Below are 23,742 nucleotides of genomic sequence, written 5' to 3'. Positions count from 1 at the left end.
TTCTGTACTATTTTGTAGCTTATATGCAGGAATCTTGATATATCAGGTATTGTAAAGATGCGACTTCCTAATGTGGAAGCTACAGATCTCTTTGCTGTTGTCAGTTTCTGAAAGTTCAGAGTTGCACTGAATTTGATTTATGAAATTAAGAGGACAAACTTGTCTTTTCAACATAGCTGAGACTGACCATAACTGTAGCAGTGGTTTATAGCTTCAGCGTGATTTTGGCTCTCCCATTAGTTAGAACACTGATAATGAGTCCTAAGATTTTACTAAAATAGCTTCATTTCATTCTTTTATTAGTTTGGGGTTTTTTGTTCTCTGCTTTTTCCTGTTGTTGCATTGTCTGTTCTTGTCTTTTGTGTTTGTGACACAAGTACTATAACAGAGGAAAGAGAATATATATTGATTGAAAAATGACCAGAATCTTAAGAGATGGAATTTTAAACTGTACCTTCAGTGTTAAATGAAATAATTGCAGTTTAAGGCTATGCTGAATTAGTCAAGTAGCAGCAAATTACAAAATAAATTAAAAATCCCATGAAGAAATATTTCAAATTATGTATTAAAATATTTTAGTCCCTTGTAAAGGTATTTGAGTATTTGTACAATTTTTTTTTAACAGTATGTTTTATTGAGTGAAGTTATTCAGGCTGGTAATTTACATGTGTATGTTAAGTTCCCCAAATAGAAACTATTCTTGCTTCAAATGATAACACATAGACAGCCTTTTACTACGAAGGACAAGTTATGTGGGGAGAAAGAAATAGTGAGCAGCTGCAGCTACTTGCTTGTGCATAGTGTTACCAGGAGTTATGACTCTGCTGGGAGATTGAGGATGACTCTTGACTGGGTTTGACAAAGCCTGTTTTGCGGAGGGAGGAGGAAAATCTGGAGCAGATGACTAGATGCTCTGTTTCCCAAGTGGAACTGCTGAAGTTGGAGATATAGTACCTGAATGTACATTGCAAGTATAGACAATTTACATGCAAAAAACTTTTATGGCTACACAACTTACAAGTGAATTCTTGATTACATGGAAAAGTTTGTGAAGTAGGTAATGGAGAAGTGTGTTCCTAAGGAAGAAGAAAAGAGGTTTATTAGTGTCATGATTTTTTTCTGTTAATCTGAGGTTTGGATGAGATGATTTTTTTTTTATTAAAATAAGATCTTGCATATGCTTGAATCCTGACTGATCAGGTTATAAAAAAAGCCAGAAATGGGGTTAAAGATTTACCCTGTGAGCAGAAAAATCTTACTTTTAAAAAGCTTTTGTGCAATTCTTCATGAGCATTTAGAAAAGCCAGATGTGTCTCTTTGGATTAAATGAAATCTTGGTGGTATCATTTGATTATCGCTTTCCTTTGTTCATTTCTGTCCAAAAACATTTCTGTATAACAAGTAGAAACATGAATTCTTAAAAGTCAAATGATGTTTCAAAGTTCCATATATACTGTAAGTTCTTCTTGCACATACTATTTTTTGCTTCTCAGGAACTTGTAAAATTTATTTTAGCTTTCCAAGGCTAGACTGGATATTTTTTTTAGGTTACGAGTGTGTGGCATTTTCAAGCAGAAATAAATTTGCACGCTTTTCCACTTCAATTGGATGTATTTAACAAAACCATAAGGCTGTGGGACTATTTAATTGTGCCTACTGACCACTTAATAAATAGTGCCCCTCCCAGGCTACTAACATAGGGAATGCTGAAGGGGTGGATGTATGAAAGAGAATGCTTTATATAACTCTGACTTGTTCCAGATCAGAATTGACTGCAATAATGAAAGGAGTGTCCACACTAAAACATTACAGAATACCTCCAATGAAGGTAGTCGGCTGCGCACGGGTAAAGAACGTAATCAGAAGAAAGAGAAAGCGGACAGCGCAGATGGTCAACAGCCATTGGTGAATGGAGTACCCTAAACTGCATAATTCTAAAGTCATATTTCCTATACTGTTTCAGTAATTCCTATTCCACATTAGAGAAACTTGTTAGGCCAAAGACAAATAGTAGGCAAGATGGCGCAGGGCATGAAATGAACATATGTTCTCTGTTAGCCTTTTTTAACATCAACAGTAAGCAGTTGTTTTCAGAATAAGAAGTTATTCAAATATTTGCATAAAAATATCTGAATTTCCGAAAATCGCTTTCAAGTACATATTGCACTTCAAACAATGAAAGATTCTTTTTTTGTTTGTTTTAAAAATACTGAGCTGTGCATTGGTAAACTTTCTGTTCAGTTGTACCATTTTAACGCATCGGGTCAAAATCACTGCTCAATTTCAATTTTCAGAATAAATAGTGTTTGCAGTAATCAAATTGGCTTCTGTTTTCAATCTAACTTACAAGTTCTTCATGAAATGCTATGTCGTTTTATGTCCTGTGTCAGTTCACATTCTGGTCCACCTTTTTCAGTATTTTAGTGGACCCTGAAATATGTGTGATGTAACAATTGTCATTTTCATTAGCAAAAAAGTTGTATGATCTGTGCCTTTTTTATATCTTGGCAGGTAGGAATATTATATTTGGATGCAGAAATCAGGGAAGATGAGTCTGGTAACACTAAATGTAAAATATATGTAGCAATCCTTGTCAGACATTAGTACTTTATAGACAAGTGCATGCTTTCCATAATTTTTTCCTTACATAAACATTGGGTTAGGCAGTTATAAAAATAGGAAATTTATTTTGCACTGAAGATTTGGAAAAATAGTGTTATTGAGAGAGGGGTGTAATTTTTTTCTTTGTAGGCAGTACAGAAGTTTTTTTTAAAAAAAAAAAAACAAAAAAACTTTCCATTGTGGAAAACTAAAAATTCATTGTTACTGAGGGAACAAACGTAACTTGTTCACAAGCTAGTAGTGTGTGCCTGCTATTTGGCCAGATGACCAATTTAAAGCGCTTTTCATTCTCCTAAAATTTTTTTTGAATTGCTTATTTTAATTTGGGGATTATCTCAGGGGAGGTAAGAGGAAAATCACCATATGTAATGCCCTGGAAGTTCAGGTATAGCAGCTGGATATACTGAAGGCAGAACAAATTCATAATATTTTGAGGTAGAAGGTCTGAATTACCAGCCAATTGGAAACTGTTGCAGAATTTGATACAAAGTACGATCATACATAAGGGAAGGGTGGGAACTGATGGAAGGAGTTGTGCTTTCTTTTATTTCTGATCATGAATTAAATTTACTGGGCAAAACTGTATAAGGACCTTCATTTTAATCCATTTTTATTCAAATTACTCCAGAAGGGAGCCACTGATTATGTACAGAATTGTACAAACTTGACCTTGCCTCTGATGTATTTTGTGAGTTTTGTTTCTTTGCTTTTTTCATTCTGTTTTTTTTCTTGCATACAGGTGAGCATATTAAAAATGGCAACAAACTGCACATGATTTAACAAATATAACAATGTCTTAAAAAGTATTGCCAAACATTAATGTTGATTTCTAGTTATTTATTTTGGGAATGTATAGTATTTGAAAACAGAAATTGGTACCTTGCACACATCATCTGTAAGCTGTTTGGTTTAAAATACTGTAGATAATTAACCAAGGTAGACTGACCTTGTAATGTAACTGCTCTTGGGCAATATTCTCTGTACATATTAGCTACAACAGATTGGATTTTATGTTGACATTTGTTTGGTTATAGTGCAATATATTTTGTATGCAAGCAGTTTCAATAAAGTTTGATCTTCCTCTGCTAACTGATGTTGATGCAATCCTTATAAATGATTGCTTTAAAAAACTCAACTTATAACAAGTAGGAAGAAAGTATTTCTGTGTTTAAACTCTTAACTGTAGGCATTGTTTATTTTCACTTGTTTTAGAAAACTTCTGAAATATTACCAATTTTCAAAATTATGGTGCATAATGCACACAAAAAATGAAATCTCATGATGAAATGGTACAATACCTGTTGAGTTGTGATAGTATATGCATTCAATTTTTTACATTCGGTAGTTGAGTTCACTAAGGTGCTAACTAGGTTAAATGTGAAATTACTAAACTGCAATTTGTCATATTAATCACATTCCATTTTCAAATGCATTTTCGGGCTATGACCTTCTTCAGTATTTCTGCGTGCTTAATATGTATCCCTTTTGATTCAAATTCCAGTGTTTTTAAATGTTAGTAAATTTCAACAAATTAAACTGTAAATCTAAATGTACAATTTTATTTTGAAAAATCATGTGTTGTTACAAAACTTGAAAGTGCAACAAATGTCTGATGCTTGGGTTTGGATCCTACTGGTAACTTATCGAGTATGGTCTAATGAATTAAAATTATTTAAAAAAAATAAAGTCCTTTTTAAAGAGTGAGAGGTATTTGTGAATAATGCCAGAGTTTAAATTCAATAGGGTTAAGCTCAAAGTCTATAAATTAACACAAAGCCTATAAATTAACAAAAACTCCAGTTTTTGTTTCCTTTCTTTAGTAAATATGTTTTTATTAATGATGGGAAGTTAATGATAGTGGGAAGTTAAGGTTTTATACCAACTCTAAAAATCTTATCAAGAAAAGAATATTTTTAAGTAGCTTGTTTGAAACAGATGAAAATCTTGTCTGTTTGTGAGCATGAATTCAAGGAGCAAATCAATTTAGTTTCTTGAGTACTGAAATTCTTTAAATGACTTAGTTACATATGAGGGTTTTTTTGAAGTTTCTGTCTCTAATCTCAAACATGATTTTGTATACCATGTTTGGTTTTCTTTCAACAAGCCAGAAACAAAATTAAGTACTGCAGTTATGATACTGAGCATAGACTCTGCGTTCTTCGTAGGAGCGCTTACTGTGAAAGATAACTGATTTTCCTGAACTGCAGCACCTTTCTCCTCAAAACTCTTCAGTGATTGAATATTAAAAGAAAATAGATTAAATAGCTTCTGAATAAGTATTTCTCAGTCACTTCAGGAACTCTGCTGTGTGATTCTGGAAACTGGCATTCTGTACTAATCTGCAAGAGCAAAGGTGGGTCTTAAAATTTTTTTATTGTATGTATTATTAAAGATTTTGCCCATTTCCAGAAACACTTAAGACTTATAATGGAATACCTGTATTGAAAACAAGCATACAGTTGATACTGATTCTGTTGGGTACTTAAAGTAACAAGGTTAGCCTAATGTAGTAGTAGTTTTCATAATAGTGCGTAATAAGATTCCCACACACACACTTTCACTTAACAGTGCTGCTAGTGAGTCTTGCCCAGCTGCATTCACAGCTGTGAAAATCAAGATGGCTAGGAGAAATTTGATATTTTAACAGTGTAAGAAAACTGAGGTCAGTCCTTATAAGTCAAGTATTCAGAATACATCCCGGTTTTATCTACAGGGTTATACCTCTTGCTAGAGTTGCACCAAGCTTACTTAGATGTGGTATAACTTTCACATTATGCTCTTACATTATTTGCACCATTGAAATGGTTAGGTTTACAGCTCTCTATTCTTAAGTACCATGAGTGTTGCACATCAGCCTTTGAAGCTGGTGTCCATGTCAGGGGAGGAATCCTTTTCATAATCCTAAGAGTTTTTTTTTCCAGATGTACCCCATGTCTGACACTCCTGCTTGCATGGTTATGAAGATCATCCATCTAGTGCAATTTCTAATAGAGGTAAATACTGACTACTAAACCATGGATGTGAGCCAGTTGCTACTATTTGTCTGTCTGTCTGTCTCTATTTTTTTCTTCTTACATTGTTTGAAGCCTATTGTACAGGAATTATTAAAGCAGTAACTACTGTCAGTCAAATGGTTGAGATCTGATCTTGTGTCCTCTTGAGAGCTATGTGAAAGTAGATCATAAAAAGGACAACAATCACAGATTTATGGTTTTGCAGAGGTTCTTCATGTTGTTTGAAGGTTTGTGATTCAATAGACTTTGGCATATTTTTGCACTGGATATGAGAAACTGATTTCTAATAAAAGCAGTTTAAAACAAACAACAAAAAACCCCACCCAACCCAACTTGAATATGGAGCATTGGCAGGGATGTTGTCCCTATAAATGAACAGAAACATGACTGTTATAGAAAAAGGTGTAACTGGAAGAACTCTTTGGAGTTTGGGGAGTTTGTAGGGGGGGCTAGTGGGTTTAGCTTAGGCCTTAGATATAGACTGTAGTTAAAGCGAGGGGAGTCAGCCTTAAACTACAAAAACAACAACACAGTGATAAAATGCATGGACAATTTTCTAATATTCCCTGTAATCTGAAAAGTCCCATACTCGTATAGTCCCAGAAGTGTATTGGATCATATGCAGTGTTCCATGACAGAAATCAAAAACCTTAATTGCATGTTAAGTTAGATGCTTGTAAAATGAAGAATGTTCACTTGTATTAGGTGTCTCTAAATATCTCCTCATTGGTAGTATTGACAGTGGTGGCATATAGTTTGTTTAGAAAGAAACAGTGAAATTGAGGCTACCTGACTTTATCCTAGCAAACTAATGCTACCTACCAAATGTAGTTTAAAAGAAGTCAGCTGCCTTAGCTCATTATTCATTAGTTAACTAACAGCAAAGGGGGGGGGGGGGAGGAAAATACATGTGCATGTATATAATTTTTTTTCCAAGATCACTTGTCTGTTTAGACAGCTGTTATGTATGCCTAAGTTTTTTCTAAAACATAGTAAACTGCTTTAGGGAGCTAGATTGTTTTGAGAACTGTTGGGGGGTTTTTTGGTCACTGCATTTACTTCAGCTTTCTGGGTGTTTGGAGTTTTTTAACTCTGTTCCTAATCCATTCAAAGAACATTCCATTGGTAAATGGAATGGAAATGTCTAAGAATGAAAAAGACTTGTCTGACTATCCCTTTGCTTCCAGTGCAGGGATTTGTTTCAGGAACTGATGGAGTGACCTTCTTTCAAGAATCAGTGTTGCACTTTAAATGTATGAGCCACTTTTTTGAGACCTCAATGAAACGTTACCTAACAGTTTACATACAATGGGATTATTGGGAAGTTCTAACCTATGTGCTCTGCCCAAACTTTGGCTGTTTTGAGGAGTGTATCAATGGACTGCAGTTTCTATTACCTGATCTCCGCAGTTGTTTTCTAGGTAGTGTTTCTGTTTTGCACAGTGAGCTGTGATAGAGGATAGGATAAACTCACAGTTTTAACTTGGGATGGGAAGACTAGGAGGCCTGTAACTTGGTCTTTGCTCTTTTGGGGGCTGAATTTCTCAGGATTTAACTTCATGTGTGGCTTTTTTCATTCCCTTAAGTGATTGGTGCAGGTACCACATCTGTACTGTTCACTGTGAGTGATGTTATGGGTAACAGAGAGCCCATTGTGACAGGCTTTCCTCTCTCTGTTCTGTCTTGCCTAACAAGTCTGTAGCTGCTGCACTCTGAATAGCCATAATCTTCCAGTTTCAGCAGTAGCAGAGAAGATAGCGAAAGAAGTACGTAAGGGGCAAAGCTAGAACCTTTAAATCTGCCTTGTTTCCCCACTCTCAGGGAATGTTTCCTCCCTTCCCATTTCTCCTGGATGGTATTGCATTATAATAGGTTCCTTGAAAAACAAGTTTCACTGCTCCTTCTGACCTGTTGTGTTAAGAATTAATTTAACACTTAAATGCTGAAGCAAAATTTTTCTGTGGGACGGAGAACATACCTGTTCTGTAGAATAATATATAAATATGTTCTAACTGCAGGAAAGTGTTCCACATTTAGCAGGAGTAAAGAGAGAAGAGCCCCTTCAAAGGACAGTATCTGTGTAAAATGCAGTGTTACTCCTCTCTGTATGGTGCTTAGGAAAATGAGATTCTGCTCCCTTACCAATACTAATCATTTAAAATAATCACTAGGTTTAAGCTGCCTTAACTACTAAATATTATATGATAGTAATTGGAAAACACCCTTTAAAGGTAACAGAAACAGGTAGCAGCCAGGCAAAATCAAATACAGCAGCTGGCAAAGCGGTCTTCAGGAAGTAATTTCAGGGTATAAAAACCTGTCTCAACACCTGTTGTTAAGTTACTGTGAGTGACTTAGGATTTTTAAAAATATTTTTTTATCTAAATTATCCTTTTGGACCCCTTTTTTTAAAAAAGTGGTTTTTATTCAAAGCATCTCATACTCCTAGTGTTCGAAAGACTGAATAATTCAGTAAGTGAAGTTAGATGTCTGTTGTAATTTTCCAAAGATTGTTGCTTTTTAAATCCTGATTCTGGCCTTAAACCTGGATTAAAATGCTTAGCTAAAAGTGATTAATCTTTTAATATGTCAAATAGCTAGCTCTGTGATACTTTAAAGAAAGCCATTTTTTGGCTAGTCTCTGTTCAAGGTGCCTCCCATTAAGTTCTCTTAAGTGCCTAATTTCTTCAGTAATTATTGCCCAAATTTTTTTTGCTGGGTTTGGCCTCCTTTTTAATGCAAGAAGATGGCAGTCTTGCTTGCTGCAACAGTCTTCTGTGATGTTTGTTACAAACAGTGCATACAAAGTTTAAAAAAAAAAAAGTTACTGGTACACAACTATGTATTGATTATTACTACTGATTTTATTGCAGTAATGCTGCAAGGAGTAACTGGCACTCAGCTGTTGTGGAACTGTGTGATTCTGATGTTGTTTCATAGCATTGGTTCAAGTGAGTATTGCAAGAAGAAAGTATTTTTATAGAAGAAGCAAATAATTTTACTAGCAGGAAATTAATGTTGCAACTTTGTCTTGGCTATGACTGAAAATTATTGAAAAATGTTACCAAGAAGGAGGTACTCCAAATGGGACTGATTGTAGTCCTGAAAATAGCGGAAACATGTTTTTCCTCAAAGTGTAGTTCCCATCTCCCTCTTCATACATCTGTAAGAGAAACATGTGCTTGTTCTTCCATCCCTGGTAGTGCATCTTGTTTTTGTTTTACCTTGATTATAGATTCTTTTTTTCTGCTTTGGACTCCCCTCCCCCCCCCCCCCAGCCTACAGTTAGAAGTATTCCTGAAATCTGTAGAGATGTGACATACTTACATAAGAGGTAAACTAAAATAGTTAACAAAAATTTCTGTCAGGATGATAAGTTGCATTCACACCAGAGGTTAACTGTGATAATCTGAAACTGTGCATAAAGGATCAGCGTACATGTTCACCTTGCATTCGATCCTTTGCCTTGAGAAGGCAGACTTTGGAGGCAGCATTTTCAGATCCTGGTAAAAGGCTGTCAGTTGATCCAAGAATTATTGTAAAATGTTTCTGCAGTATCTAAATGAATAAGCCGTTCTGCTTTCAGGGTGTATTTGTGTGTCTGTTAGAGCTACGTATGTGGCATGTGTCTCTTAAAACCCTCATATGAGGGGAGTAACATATAGGACAACCATGGTCCTCTTTTTAGATTCTTTTTACCAAACTGATTGCCAGATAACTCATCTCTTATTAACTTCCTTAGAAATCATAAAAACTTCAAAACTGTTTCTGTTGTTGTGCCTTGGACCCTGACATAACTGTTGGTCTGAACTTTGGAGGCTGCATTTCTGTTAACGTGATTTTCACATTCTCTATTTTGACATGCTTTCAATTATAAGGCACAGAAAAAGCAAGTTGTGCCCCAGGATGAACAGTGGATTTATATGCCTGGGGCTCTTGATGCTACTAGTTGAAGAATCATCTAAAAGACCACTAAGTCATTCAAGATCTTAGTTTCTGGTTAGGCCATGATCTCTGTCCTATTCACAAAGAACTATAAAACTGTGAAAATTGCTTTCAATAAACTCCATCACTGAAAGCTGTTAAATAAAGCTGTGATGGGATGAGTTTCTTATATAGAGGGGGGGAAAAAAGGCAATAAACAGCAAGTAGGAATTTAATACCCAGGGTGAGTGGGGGTGGGTTGGTTGGTTGGTTTCTCTCCATTGTGACTTGGTTGATTGCTGGTGGAGTCCTGCTGTGATTTGCACCTTTCTTTAATGGAATCACAGAATGGTTGAGGTTGGAAGGGACCTCTGGAGATCATTCAGTCTGAACTTCCTGCTCAAGCAGGGTCACCTAGAGCAGATTGCCCAGAATCATGTCCAGATGGCTTTTGACTATCTCCAAGGATGGAGATACTGCCCTTTCTGGGCAACCTGCCCCAGGGCTCAGTCACCCTCACAGTAAAGAAGTTTTTCCTCATGTTCAGATGGAACTTGCTGTGTTTCAGTTTGTGACCATTGCCTCTCATCCTGTTGCTGGGCACCACTGAGAAGAGTGTGGCCCCATCCTCTTGACACCTTCCCTTAAGATACTTGCACACATTGATAAGATCCCTCCCTCAGTCTTCTCCAGGTTAAACAGATCCAGCTCTCAGTCTTTCCTCATACAAGAGATGCTCCGATCCCTTAATCATCTTAGTAGCCTTTCATGGGACTCACTCCAGTAGCTCCACGTCGCTCTCATACTGGGGAGCCCAGAACTGGACAGGGTACTCTGGATGCAGCCTCACCAGGGCAGAGTAGAGGAGGAGGATCACCTCCCTTGACCTTCTGGCAATGCTCTTCCTAATGCACCCCAGGATACCGTTGGCCTTCTTTGCCACAAGGGCATGGTCCTGTCTCATGGCCTATTTGTTGAGCACCAGGACTCCCAGGTCCTTTTCTGCAGAGCTGCTTTCCAGCAGGTCAACCCCCAAGCTGTACTGGTGTGTGGGATTATTCCTCCCTAGGTGCAGGACCCTGCACTTGCCTTTGTTGAACTTCATGGGGTTCCGCTCTGCCCGAGTCTCCAGCCTGTCCAGGTCCCTCTGAATGGCAGCACAGCCCTCTGGGGTATCAGCCACTCCTCCCAGTTTTGGATCCTCAGCGAGTTTGCTGAGTGCTCTGTCCCTTCATCCAAGTCATTGATGAGTAAATTGAAGAGATTGGACCCAGTACTGACTCCTGGGGGACACCACTAGATACAGGCCTCTGAGTAGACTCTGCTGCTGATCACAGCCCTCTGGGCTCTGCCTTTCGGCCAGTTCTCAATCTGCCTCACTGCCTGCTCCTCTAGCCCATGCTTCCTGAGCTTGCCTATGAGGATGTTAGGGAGTGTCAAAAGCCTTGGTGAAGTCAAGGTAGACAATATCCACTGCCCTCCCCTTATCTACACAGCCAGTCATCCCACCATAGAAGGCTATCAGATTGGTTAAGTGTGGGTTCCCCTTTGTGAACCTGTGCTGACTACTCCTGATCACCTTCTTGTCCTTCATGTGCTTAGAGATGGCATCCTTTTCAGGGATGGAGGTGAGGCTGACTGGCTGACTAATTTCCTGGGTCCTCCTTCCTGCCCTTTTTGAAGACTGGACTGACATTGGCTTTCTTCCAGTCCTCAGGCATCTCTTCTAAAGGTGAAAAAAGGTGTATAGTGAGGCAACAAAACCTATTTGTGCTATGTTTTTCAGGGGAGTAAAAAACCAAAAGGTTATTGAGACATCCCAGGGCTACAAACCACTGGAGTTTGGGAAAATATTGCAGTATCTCCAGATTTTGGGGGTTTTTTGCTCTTCTAGACATCTATTATTGGCCTCTGCCTGAAACTGGGTACTGGGCTAGATGCACTGTTTATTTTGTCTAACAAACTCACTTCTTACTCTGTTCTCTTTCTGTTTTTTGGTTCTGGTCTGATCTTGATCTATAAGAAAGACTAAAAGTTCTGCTCTCATATACTATAGAGAGAGAAAAAGAAAAAAACTATAGATATAAAATAGAGTTTTAATGTAACCTGTATCTGCTATGTGAACAATAGTGCTTTTTGTCTTGACAATTTCCAGCTGAAAGGATTCTTTAGTATAATTTAAATTTCATAGCTTCAGTTCTTTACTCATTTTGGTTCATGAAGCAATTTGAAGTAATATAATTGAGTACAACAGAAAGACATTTATGTTTAACCTTGCTAGCCATCACTAGTCACAATTCATATGACTATAAATGCCTTCATAATGAAAGATAATCAGTATGAAAATGTCATTGCATTTAATTAATTATGAATATTTTGATGGTAATGAGCTAATCATTATGAACTTCCAGGTTTTGCATCACCAACTCAGCGTGTTTTAGAAAAAAGTGAAGTGGCACCCAGCAAACTTAAAGTGAAACTGAAAGATGCATCAGAAGCTCTTGTAAACTTCTTCACTCCAGTGAGTAAGTGCAATTTTTATCACTGCAGCATTCTTTCCCTCTTCCCTTTCCTTTCCTTCTGCTTCACCTGCAGCCCACACTTCTACCCATACCTGCCAACACTTAGTGTATTTGAGACCCTCCATCCAATTTTGTAAAACTTTTGTTGATTTCGTAGAAGTGGTTTTGTTAAATATCCGTTTGGAACAAATACAGATTTGCAATTTGCTTCCATTGCGTTACTGCCATTCTACAAAACCCTTTATCCTGAGTGAGGTGCTTGTGCTAGAAATGCTGGACACTTTGGGGTAGGATTCACCTTGTGTACTTTTGCTACATCTGATCTGAACTAGTTTTCTAGATTACTTCTATAAGCACAAGAAGGAAAGAGCAATTCAGCGCATCCTAAATGGAAGGAGGATTTTGCCCTATAGTGATCCTGTTCTCTGACTTCTCACTAGCTAAAGAGGGATCTAGCTTAGACTATACTGTTCACCTTTTAGACTGCTGAAGATAAATGACAAGAACAATGTTATTTCAGAAGACTATGGAGAAGGAAGTAGCAATGGAATGTATTTGCTAATATTGATATGAAAGATAATATCCATGAATGTGGAAAAGGCTTGGTATATATAAAGGCTGTAAGCCTGGTTCCATAATTAGATCACAAATAAATAGAAGGAAAGACAGAGAAACTAGTCTTCCCTTGGTATGTTGTTGCATTACGTTAGTAAAAGCAATGGAGATGCACTGATTTTTACCACATAGCCCTAAGCAAATAGAGTGTTCTCACGAAGTGCCTGGTCCTACCTTTGATTAAGTGAGTTTGGACTTTGACTACCAGTTATGTCTATGATAAAAGTGAGATTGAGAATGCAACCAAACTCAGAGTTTACTGCAGATTTTACAGGAAGTCACAGATTATATATGATATCTACTTATAATTATTTTATACATTTAGGCCCTTCCCACAGAGTACCTCATGATTCCCAATAAATCTGTTATTAATAGCAATTTAAGAATATGTATTGTTATTACCAGCTGAAAACTAGCTGCTTGTAGAAATATGCAATTAGTGCCAAATGGATACATAGGTAGTTGCAACATCTTGTGTGTCGAGTCCTTCAAAAAACTGAGAAATTTAAATAGTCTCAAGTTTTGCTGGTTTTTTTTTGTTGTTTTTTGTTTTTTGGGTTTTTTTAATGAGAAACAGTCCTGTTAGAAAACAGTTTTTCTTTCCTGGTTATTTTGTAAACCTAAAAACAAAAATGTGGCACAACAATGTTTAGATTCTATTTTATTAATGTTTGTTACTGACACAAAACCAGTTATTTCAGTATGTTTTATGAAATGATTTTACTTTTTCTCTTAATATGAAGATGATCAATTAATTTTTATGAAAGAGGATGCATGAAAGTCAGTGGTGCTGCTTTCTGGGAGACTTACTCTATCCAAATATCCTAGGGACATCAAAATGATAACTCACTTTTATTTGTTTGAACATTGGTCTTTAGAATGGAAATCTTACATTTTATTTCTTTTGTTAAAGCATGCCGTCACAAAGACAAGCAAGCCTTAATTCCTTGTCGTGTAGGAGAGAGCATTAACGCAACAGAATGCTTGGAAAATAAATGTTGTCCTTCCAAAACCAGCCATGAACTGAAATGTTATACCCCATTTAAAGACAGTAAGTGTAACTGTAATTTTTTTGCTTCTTCTGCAGAATGCTTCTTCTGGTCAGACAATGTCCTTTCTGCTTCCGTTTCTTCCCTTATATTTTCAGATCACCGATCTCTTCAAAGTGAACACTTGCATTTATTTCTACATATATTTTTAACACTGAAAACAGCTCATTGATAAAAAAAATGTTGTGTTAGCTTGTCAACCTCAGCACAAGCAAAGAATGTATGATGCAATACAACTAAGTATAGTTGCATACATTAGTACAAAGAATGTAGTGAAGGCTTTATTTGTGGAAAGGGGGGTTTAATATGTGGAGGTAGTGACTCTGTGAAAGTGCTATGAAGAGAAGCTGAGCTCAGCGGCTGAAGAGGAGACTAAATAGTGATCTAGTAGATACTGAAAACTATTTGAAGGGCAGTTACTAAGATGATGGAGCCAAACTTTTCTTGGTCATGACAGGTAATGTAAAGGGGAATGGCTGATTTTTCAATGCTTGGGAGATTCAGGCAGGGCATTAGGGGAAAAAAATAGGAGGATGGTGCACCTCTAGACCAAGTCATCAGAAAGGTGATAGAGTCTCCATCTTGGAGACGTTCAGGACTTCACTAGAGAAAGACATGTTCGCTTGACCTAGTGTTGGTGGTAGTTCTGCTTCAGGCAGGAAGCTGGACTACCTGACCTGCAGAGGTCCCTTACAACCAAAATTTCTATGATTCTGTGTCCTTAAATTTTAGCCTTAGCATTATATTTTCCTTCCTCTTTTTTTTTTTTTCTTTCCTTTGAGCATAGACTTACTGTGGATGATTTTTCTATTTTGCATATGGAAGAATGCAACAATCTATTGTTATACACCCACCTTAGTACGTAATTCTGTGGTAAATTCTGCTTTACTAAAAGGGTTGAATCAAATCTTATTTTTTGTCATAATCTTTTTATGTTTGTACAGCTTTATAGAAACAGCTGTTGCTTTTCACTGTGAAGGTCTTCCAATGAACTGAAAGATGCAGAAAGTTAGAAGTTTTTATTAGACACACAATCTCAAGGCTCTCTATCATGTACAATATCAAAATATTAGAATGATTCTGGGAGATTTGTCATAGAATTAAATAGGAACAGAACTGAGCACTAAATGCGTTACTTCTTTTTTTTCCAACGTAGCAATTCCTGTTGTATAGTATCTTCACCAACAGTTGAACCTTCTCAGACAAAGGTGATCTTGCCTAACACAGAAGTTAGTAAAAAGAAACCATAAGTGTGTGTGTATATATAAACCATAAAGAACCCATAAGTATATATAACGTGGTGGTCTACGTCTTCAGCTAATGCAATTCAGTGCATCTCCATGGGCTTCAGAGATGATATCCAACTTTCAGGAAGAACTGGCTTAATATGAACATGAAACCCAAAGGGAATATTTGTAACCTAACATCTATTACTCACTTTCTGCTTTTTTGCCCTTGCTCAGAAGCAAGGTGAGGTCAGGACCAAACTTTTAAATTTTTCTTGTTTCCGTATTTCCAAACCACATTTCAATGCTTGGGCAGCCATTGCCATTATATTAGTTTTGATAGAAGAAAGTCCCATACAGCATGAGGCCATCAGAATCTGCCCATTAGTTAGGGGCATACTGTAGAAATAGTTTTAATAATATTTAGTCCACAACTGGGCTTTTATGTTATGTATAAAAGATACTTCTGTAGCGAGAAGAAAAGCTTTGCAGTGAAAATTGTAGCTCTTTTGCTCATTTTAGGACATGCACTCAAGCAAATGTTAAAATTATATATGCTTATTCAGCTGAAGCTGCTTGATTTGTCATTTCATAGGCTTTTATTGTTTGGAAGTAAACATCAAGGACCAGCTATTTTACTAAATTATCTGTTCATAGAGTAATTAGCTGCTTTAATGCTGCAGGACGTACAGCATATGTCCAAAGAAAATACACACACTTACTGCCCTGGGAGGGCATGCTGTTTGCCTCGTAGCAATCTGTTGACAAAATAGAAGCACTTAACATATCAGACTCATGGCACTTGAGTTTCCATAAAATGGTCCTAGGCTGCATGCTAGAATGGTTCTTGATCTGGGAGTTTTGTCTTTGACTTTAGTAAGAATAAAATGAGGCTTTAACAGAATACTGCAAAAGTTACAAACTGAAATAGACAAATAGTGTTCACTCTCGTGATTTGCATGAATTTTTTAAGATGCTTTTAAAAGAGACTGATTTTCCTGCCCTGGCATGAATCGAACACCAGTTGCTTCTGCAACTAACCAAATACATGGGCTGCTTGAACTCAGGTCAAATTTAAGAGCAGATCTTTCTCATCTGAGCTCATTTCTAACACCTGTTTTATTCCACTGTGTTGCTGACTGAAATACATGTGTGTCTGAGAGACTAATCTCTGACTTCTGTACCTCAGTGTATACCTCAGGATCATTCATAACTAACACAAACTTCTACTGATTCTACAGATCTGCAGCTGACGTTTCGATTGTTTGTGCTTGGAGCAGGAGGACTTTTTATTTTGGGGCTTCTACCATTTTGTTGCTGTGCCTGTTTGCAGAGGAGGTAAGAATTACTGTATGATCAGATCAAATTCATGATGCACTGTTTCTAAACAGAAAAAATTTGGACAATTGACATGCTTAAAGTCAGTGAGAGGAGAGAAGATTAGAAGAAAGGCAAGAAACTAACATGCAAAGATCAAAAATGAGTCCTTTTATTTTGAAGCTACATAAAATGTAGAGTCAATATGGCTTGAGTGAAAAAAGATGTGTGTTTAATACCCCAGTAGTCATTCCAAAGACTCAGCTATAAGGAGCTTGAACTTGATCCTGCAACTGTCTGCTTGGGAAGTCGCATATAAAACTTGAAGGCAGACTGGCTGCAGGTTAGCAAAGAAGTCTACACATTAAGATCTGAGTGGGGCTTGAAGTGGTGCCTAGGCTTGAGCTGTGCTCTGTGAGAAGTGGATCCTATCCTGGGCAAATATGCTGAGGTGTGAAAGACCAGGTTTTTGCTCCCTTGCTTCTGCAGTTTTCTTACACCCACTCTCCACCCTTGCTTCTCACCAAAGACAAAGTTGTCTTCCATATCTTCCTGTACATTCATGTGTGTTAAAGCACTTTGTCTCCATTTCTTCACTCTTCCGCAGTAAGGTGATACCATCAAGTACCAGTTGTGAGCAAAAGGTAGCAAATGAGACTAAGACCAAATGAAGATATAGGGCAGCCTGTAACACCGCACACCTCATACCCTGTGGGGTAGCAAAGCATGCAGCCTATCCTGTTCTATCCAGAATAGGTTGTTAGGACACATTGACCTAAGCGCAAAGAAAATCCAGAGTATCTATAAAGAAGAAAAGGAACAATTTGGGGAAAAGGTCATCTCACTTTGTAACATAAGGTTAAACAGAAACAAATGAGAAAACTTCCTGCCACTTGCCTTATCTCTCAAAATCACAGAGAGAAGAGAGACAAAATCTGTTCCTTCACCACTGCCTTAGAAGGTGCTTCTACAAAAGCACAACATTACCTATGGTAAATAATTCTCACTGCTGCACAGGAAATGATGTGTGCAACCAGGAATTACCTGAAAGATAATAGGGAACAAATGAATGAGAAAAAGCAGTGTGTAAAGAACAAGTAGAGATGTGTTTCTCTGTGGAATATACCTGGAATTATTCAGTAAGAGACAGCACTGAACAATAAAGTAGTGGGCCTGAAAAGAGTGAGAGACACAGGCTAGGACCATATGGAGAAAAGTGAATAAATATCTAATGCTGCTAATGTGCAGTGGGTTTTTGATGTGTGAGGCACATTAAAGCCTGTGAATGCAATGAAAGCAGTATAGCACTTGACAATACTAAGAGTTTCAGCATGTGTATATGCTCTTATGATAATGGGGAAAAATGTAAGGTCCACAATATCAAAATCATTAAACTAAGATGGAATGTACTGACGTAATTGTACTTTATTTTTCTAAGGCGATAGTTCATATTGACTAGCTAATGCTATAACTTGGTTAATGTAACAGAATTTCTTTTTCCTGAAGGTTTTACTTTTCCCCAAGTGCTAAACTTCTGCTTTACTGAGATATTAGCTGTGTGGGATCATGTACATGTGCATGCACACACCCGTACACTTTACTAATGTGGCTGCCTAGCAGATGGCCACTTGCTATGGAGTTCCACATTTAGACAAAACCTGCTGTGCAGATCTCCACATTAAATCTTACAGTGTGTTCAGCAGCTGATGTTCAGCATACAGATAGCCTCACTGAGTCATCAGTGACTCTGAAAACAGGATGCAAAGAATTAGCATGAAATTATCATAAATTTTCTGGAAAACGAATTAATATGTATTCATTTTGAGAAAATTCACAATAATGTTTAAATGATCATTTTTGTGTTTTTTTCATAGGCAGTGAAATCAGGAATATTGCTGTTCTGCTATGACTTGTTTTTTGTTTTTCTGGTTTTTTTTTTTTAGCGCAGTGATTAACCAGATGCTAAATGGTTTTAATTTCCAGCATTGTATGTTTGTGTTCTAGGAAAGAAGCAATCCTGTAACGTAGTAACTTCAATCGAATTTTACCAGTTTTAGAGACTGTTGGTAGAGGATATGGCTTTGAAAAGCATTCCTTTAATGAGCCCAAGACCTTCTATCTAGGAGGAAATTCTGTTGCTTTCGTTAGTAATATTGTATGTATGTAGTAGCATTGTATGTATTGTGTGTATGTGTTGTAGTAACACTGTATGATGAACCTAAATATGATGTCAAAACCACTGCAAAGAACATGCACAGAAGTAAGGATTGTTCTGTAGAACTGTCAAAAAATGCGACAGTTTCTGCTGATGAAATTTTGGACAACTGGTGAGTTGCACTGTGCTTCTTCTAGAACAAATTCCAAGATTTTCCCATAACAGTCTGTGAAGAACCAGTCTAAAGCCAGGCTACTAGCCATGGAAGGGCTTTGCAGGCATTTGTGCCATGTAAAATCCTGTAAAATAGATAGAGGGAGCTGTTTATTTCCTTTCCACAGACTGAGTTACAGCAGTTCAACCATACTCTGAGTACTCTTCCCTTTGCCACACTTTAATCAGTACTAGTAATTTCAGTCAGCGAGGCTTTGTGACTTTACTTCCTCACTAATGAACTCACTGTTTTGCATTCTCTCCATAGAATTGTTCATGCAGGAAGCAGAATCTACGTGTGTTAATTCTACCCATTTCCTGCAAATCACCAGCTCCTCTTGTGTGCTGTCACCATAATGTCTCTCTTCTTGAGCTCCATTGTCCTTTGATTTTGTTAGGTCCATCACTATGCTCTCTTACCCTCTTTCTCTCACTGTTTTGTCAGTGACTTGTCTTCATTAACCTCACCATGCCAAGATGAGTAGGATAAGACGCCAATGGGTAGGAAAACATAGAGGTACACATAACTAGTGCTGTATTTGAATAGTATTGTGTAGATTTTTAAAGAGAGTATAAACCTGAAAAGCCTTCATTTCATTCTGCTGAATTTCTAGTACAGCTGTGAGAAGCAGACCACAGATTTTGGTTGACTGACTCCTAGGGAATTTTGTGGTCACAGTTGTATAGTTAAGAATCACCGAGTCCGCTGAAACTCATGAAGAAAATATAAGAGATAGGAAATGCTTATCCAAATGCTTTTCCTAGCCTCAATCTATATTCTAGTGATGAAATCTTGTGATGTAGCTTTGCCCTTTTCTTCACTGGAGCTAGGATTTCGCGGCTAAAGTGTAGAGGAAAATTCTTCCTTAGGAAATTGGTCGATTTCAGCTGTTGTTTTAATACATTGCAGTCAATGTTTCAATCCTCTACGAAGTGCGAGTAAAGAAGTAGAACAAATTGTGCAGAAGAAAAGAGCGCGTAGTGAAAATAATCATGGCTTTTTATCGGATTTACTTAAGAAAATCTCCAAGGACCGTAAGAGCAAGAAGAAAGGTAAACTAAACTGTTCTTGAAGTATCCTTTTGTCCTTTCAGTTTAGTATTGTTGTTTTACCATCAATTCTATATAAAGTAGTAGATGTATACAATACTAAATATCTGTTGGCCCCCAGTCTGGCAGATTTTGTCAAAATGCACTGTTTATCAGGGATCACCCTCAGTTTCAGCTATGAGAGACATAATGAGTCTGCAAGAATTTGATTCCTGTCCTGAGATGCTGAATGGCACCAGAGCAAGCTATGGCCAATATTAATTTGGCAAAATTGTAAACAGGTCCCTAAAACTAATTAGACCCATGTTTAGCGTGTGTTTTTTCTTTTTGGTGTAGAGGAACATCCAGCTGATCTTGAAGACCTCAAGCAGGACAAGGACACCAGGCTTACTTGAGTACACCCTAGAAAATGAGGCATTTTTTCTAGTGTCAAATGAATATAACATTGTCACCCTTTGATATTGCTATTGATTTTTGCACTAAGAAGTTCTTCATTCTTAGTTCTTCATACTTGCACCATATCTTCTGTAAAAGACAAGTAATGCTAAAAGGCAGAAATTGCTTTTGGCAGTTCCTGAATGCTGAAGCCAGTCTTCTATTATTAATATAGCATCCCAGTGGAGGGCAAATAAGGATACTAGTTAAGTGACTGTCCCAGTTGATAGGTCAATCTTAGAATATTGTCTGGATTAAGAGAAGGTAGTTGTCATTCATTAAATCAGTAGTGAGTGGCAAGCTTACTTTGCTTCAGTATTGGATGCCACCATAGCAGAGTGGTACTACTAATATTAATGAGGTAAATGGCTAATCCTTTACCAGGCTGCAGAGGCTTTAGGCAATCTGTTGGGCAGTTGCATTAGAGAATGTCAATGGAAATCAATATCACTCATAATGATGCAATCACTGGTTCTTTTTCTTTGGGTCTGTGAAATCCATGTAGCATAATTTTCAAGAATTAGAACTGGGAGGAATGGAGCTTTACTGCTAACCTAGAGAATAAATATTATGAGTGATTCTTAGAAACTCTGTACTTGCAGGATTCCCTATTTAATAAAATTTTGTCTTAGTTACATCAATCCTAAAATAGACATCGCTTAAGACCCAAGTGTAATGGGGTGGAGTATGTCTCGAGAAATTGTCAGAGATGTTACTGGTGGTCAAATATAACTACATGCGAAAGCTTTAGAGCTCAACATTGCAATCATTGCCAGTACCATCATATCAGACATGATTTAGGTATTAATTTTGTAAGCAAAAGAATCTGTGATGTTTTTGATGAGGAGGCGCAGAATGATGGAGACTGAATAAGGCTGTTTGCCTTCCAAATCTGGTGTGTGTTTGCTGGTGCTTGATGTTATTTTTATGAATTGTGAAGTGTGTCTATAGGCATATTGACAAAGATGAAAACAATTTCCTGCTACATGAATTTGGGGGCACTGTCACAGCTGAAATCTGCATGTGACAAACCGCATAGATCCTCATGGCTGGTGATTATAAAGAAAGAGTTGTGCTCTGGAGAAAGTTAGGCTTTCATATGGTGCTTCATTATTTTGATTGAAGGGTAATAAATTCCTTTTGTTTACATGTCATTGACAGCACAACTGCTTTCAATATTGTGTAACATTCTGACAAAGGGAGACATGCTGATGAAACAACTATATTTAACAGCAAGCAATCAGTGCATCTGCAGTAACAGTGGCAGCATCAGATGAAAATGAGCATAAGCAAAATATATGCACTGTAAGAGGAGAAGGGAAGATAAAAAAAGGACACAGCAAGGCTTATGTTATCCCTACTGAGGGAACAGGCAAGAGCACAGTGCATTGACTAGGCCCTACCCCTTTCCATGTAGCAGCTACATTGTAAAGATGTTCTAAAGAGCCAGAAGTTTTGCATTTTGATTGGAGAAGTCAAAACATCTCATTTTAAATCTTAAGTTCTATACTAATTTGACAGTTCATTGGATCGATAGCTGTCCAGCATCAGTATTGCATAATAACTGCCAGTTGTGCCAAAAATGTCATAATGTCCATTTCATTATTACTGAGGGTCAGGATTGTCACCTTAAGGTTACATCGCTGATATTCACAGGTCTGAGAATGATGGTATCTATATTGACTTCATCACATGAAAGCAGACATTTTGATCGACTGCTTACTTCTACTAGTAAATATTCAGCAAATTAAAAGTTCGACTACTCTTATTTCTGTATAATCTGTCTGATTATGACTTTATCTTTTTGGGTTTGATCTCCTGGACCCCAGTGTACTACAGAACAATTTCAATGTGGGGTTACTCCAGGCCTACCTGGAACATATGTTTTCCCAAGTGCCTAAACTGCTGGTATATATCTTGTGTACCAAGCTATGTGTTTGAGCCACACTCAGTTTCCCTTTGTCTGTTCTATCCCTTCGAAGAACTGGATTAGGGGCCAGGTCAGCCAGGAGAAGCATAAGCATCCCTACAAGGCCCCCAGAGCCTTTGTGATTAGTGACAGAAGCTGTCTTGCATGGCGTGCTGTTTCTCAGCTCCATTTGTGGGCCAGGCCAGCAGAAGAGACCTTCCAGTCCCAGAGAGACCTTCAGTACTAACATCAGGGACCACAAGATGGTGCTGCAGGAAAACATTTTTCCCTCAGTGGTTTTGGTTTCTGGAGAACTTTATTGATTTTTACCTTTTACAGTGTGGTTCATCAAGTCATAAGAACGCAGATACTGTACAACAGAGCACTGGTCACTCTGTAAAAAAGACAACATAATACAGCATATGATGACAAGGCTTTAGAAGACTTACAAGATATACAAACCATTGCTTGTGGCTTTAGGTCTGCTCTCTCTTCTATCAAACTGATATGGAATGAAACAAAAGAGCTCTCAGTGGAACATCTCTCCTTATCTTCACAACGATTAAACAAATACAAAGCAAAGCAATCTGCCTCATTGTACCTGTGTCCAAGACTGGATGCAGTCATCTTAAGAGATGGGAGCTCTGAGAGGGCTTCAGCACCAGTACACTCTTTCATCACGTCACCCAGAGCCTACACCATATCTGATGGCAGAGAGTGGGTCTTACTTTCTGTTCCCTCTGAAATCCACACTTGTAACCACATTTTGTAATGTAAGAAGAGAGAATTGAAGAGATTTTTGAAAGCTTTAAAGCAACATGAAATGGCTACATTACACCACAGGCAACTGTGGCAATATCTGGTACTTTTTCCTCTGTCTGTTTTTCAGAAGGCTTTCAAAGTCAGCAAAATTGAACTTAAATATGAGGAATGAAACTCAAGCTTCTCAGAGTTATGGTGAGAGAACAGATTTGAACCCTAAAGATCAAAAACCCAAAACCAAATACAAATTCGTATTTAAGCAAAAATCCTTGTGATTAGGGAACACATCTCATATTTTTGAAGGCTTGATGTTCAGTTCTGAAATAATTTTTATCTAGCTGAGCTTCATGCAAGGCCAGGTAGAGTAGGTAAAGCGGGAGAATGTACTTCATTGCTCAATAAATATTTTTTCTAGCTTGTCTCTGCAAAAGGAATGCAAATTTGAAGTGATATGGGTTTTTTGATCCTTTACCAACCTCTAGACTTGGATGCACAGCTAAAATGAAGTGCAAAGGTTCCCCTGGAAAAAGTGTTTTATGTTCCTCTGCTCAGTCTCAGTGGAGTGAGTGGCTCTGTCCAAATCAGTTTTGCTCCTGGTCTTTCTGCCCCAAGACTGTTTTTGTTCTCACAAAACATTAGAAAAATAAAAAATGGTTTCAGCCAGATTAAAGGAAAAAACTGTCCACAGTTGCTCTGTTCTTGCTTTCTAAGTTTCAGTGTACTGCTTCCAACTCCATTCACAAAAGGCATGTTTCTTATTGCACTGCTTCCTCAGAAAATCCAGTCCTATGTATTTCTGCCATCCAGACTCAACCAATCATGTATGTGTTTGTTCATCTGTGTGCAGGTAAGAGGAATAGAGCTTCATTTTTCAATACTTTTTTTTTTTTTTTTCCTGTAGTATCAGCTGTCAACACTATCCTGCTAGC

At 37.5% G+C, this 23,742-nt stretch overlaps 2 protein-coding genes across 3 annotated transcripts in view; both read left to right on the top strand.

Moving 5' to 3' along the window:
• Positions 1 to 3,711, top strand: part of FMR1 (fragile X messenger ribonucleoprotein 1) — a 35,070-nt gene extending 31,359 nt beyond the window's left edge. Inside the window, exon 15 of one of the 2 annotated variants that reach the window (XM_064518264.1) lies at positions 1,762 to 3,711. In XM_064518264.1, the coding sequence (XP_064374334.1) occupies positions 1,762 to 1,923 (162 nt within the window). In that variant the 3' untranslated portion in view covers positions 1,924 to 3,711. The remainder of the gene's footprint in view (positions 1 to 1,761) is intronic. The other variant, XM_064518265.1, reaches the window with a different exon arrangement.
• Positions 3,712 to 3,855: 144 nt separating this feature from the next.
• Positions 3,856 to 23,469, top strand: FMR1NB (FMR1 neighbor). The gene is made up of 6 exons (XM_064518266.1): positions 3,856 to 5,615; positions 8,510 to 8,587; positions 11,972 to 12,085; positions 13,611 to 13,748; positions 16,214 to 16,310; positions 19,568 to 23,469. The coding sequence occupies exons 2-6, from the start codon at positions 8,512 to 8,514 to the stop codon at positions 19,728 to 19,730; spliced, it is 588 nt and encodes a 195-aa protein (XP_064374336.1). The 5' UTR covers positions 3,856 to 5,615; positions 8,510 to 8,511; the 3' UTR covers positions 19,731 to 23,469.
• The last annotated feature ends 273 nt before the right edge of the window (positions 23,470 to 23,742 follow it).

Source organism: Dromaius novaehollandiae, chromosome 11 (genome assembly GCF_036370855.1).
Source record: "Dromaius novaehollandiae isolate bDroNov1 chromosome 11, bDroNov1.hap1, whole genome shotgun sequence".
Lineage (NCBI taxonomy): Eukaryota > Metazoa > Chordata > Aves > Casuariiformes > Dromaiidae > Dromaius > Dromaius novaehollandiae.
Note: the sequence above shows the minus strand (reverse complement) of the source record. Positions and strands in the feature narration are given on the sequence as shown.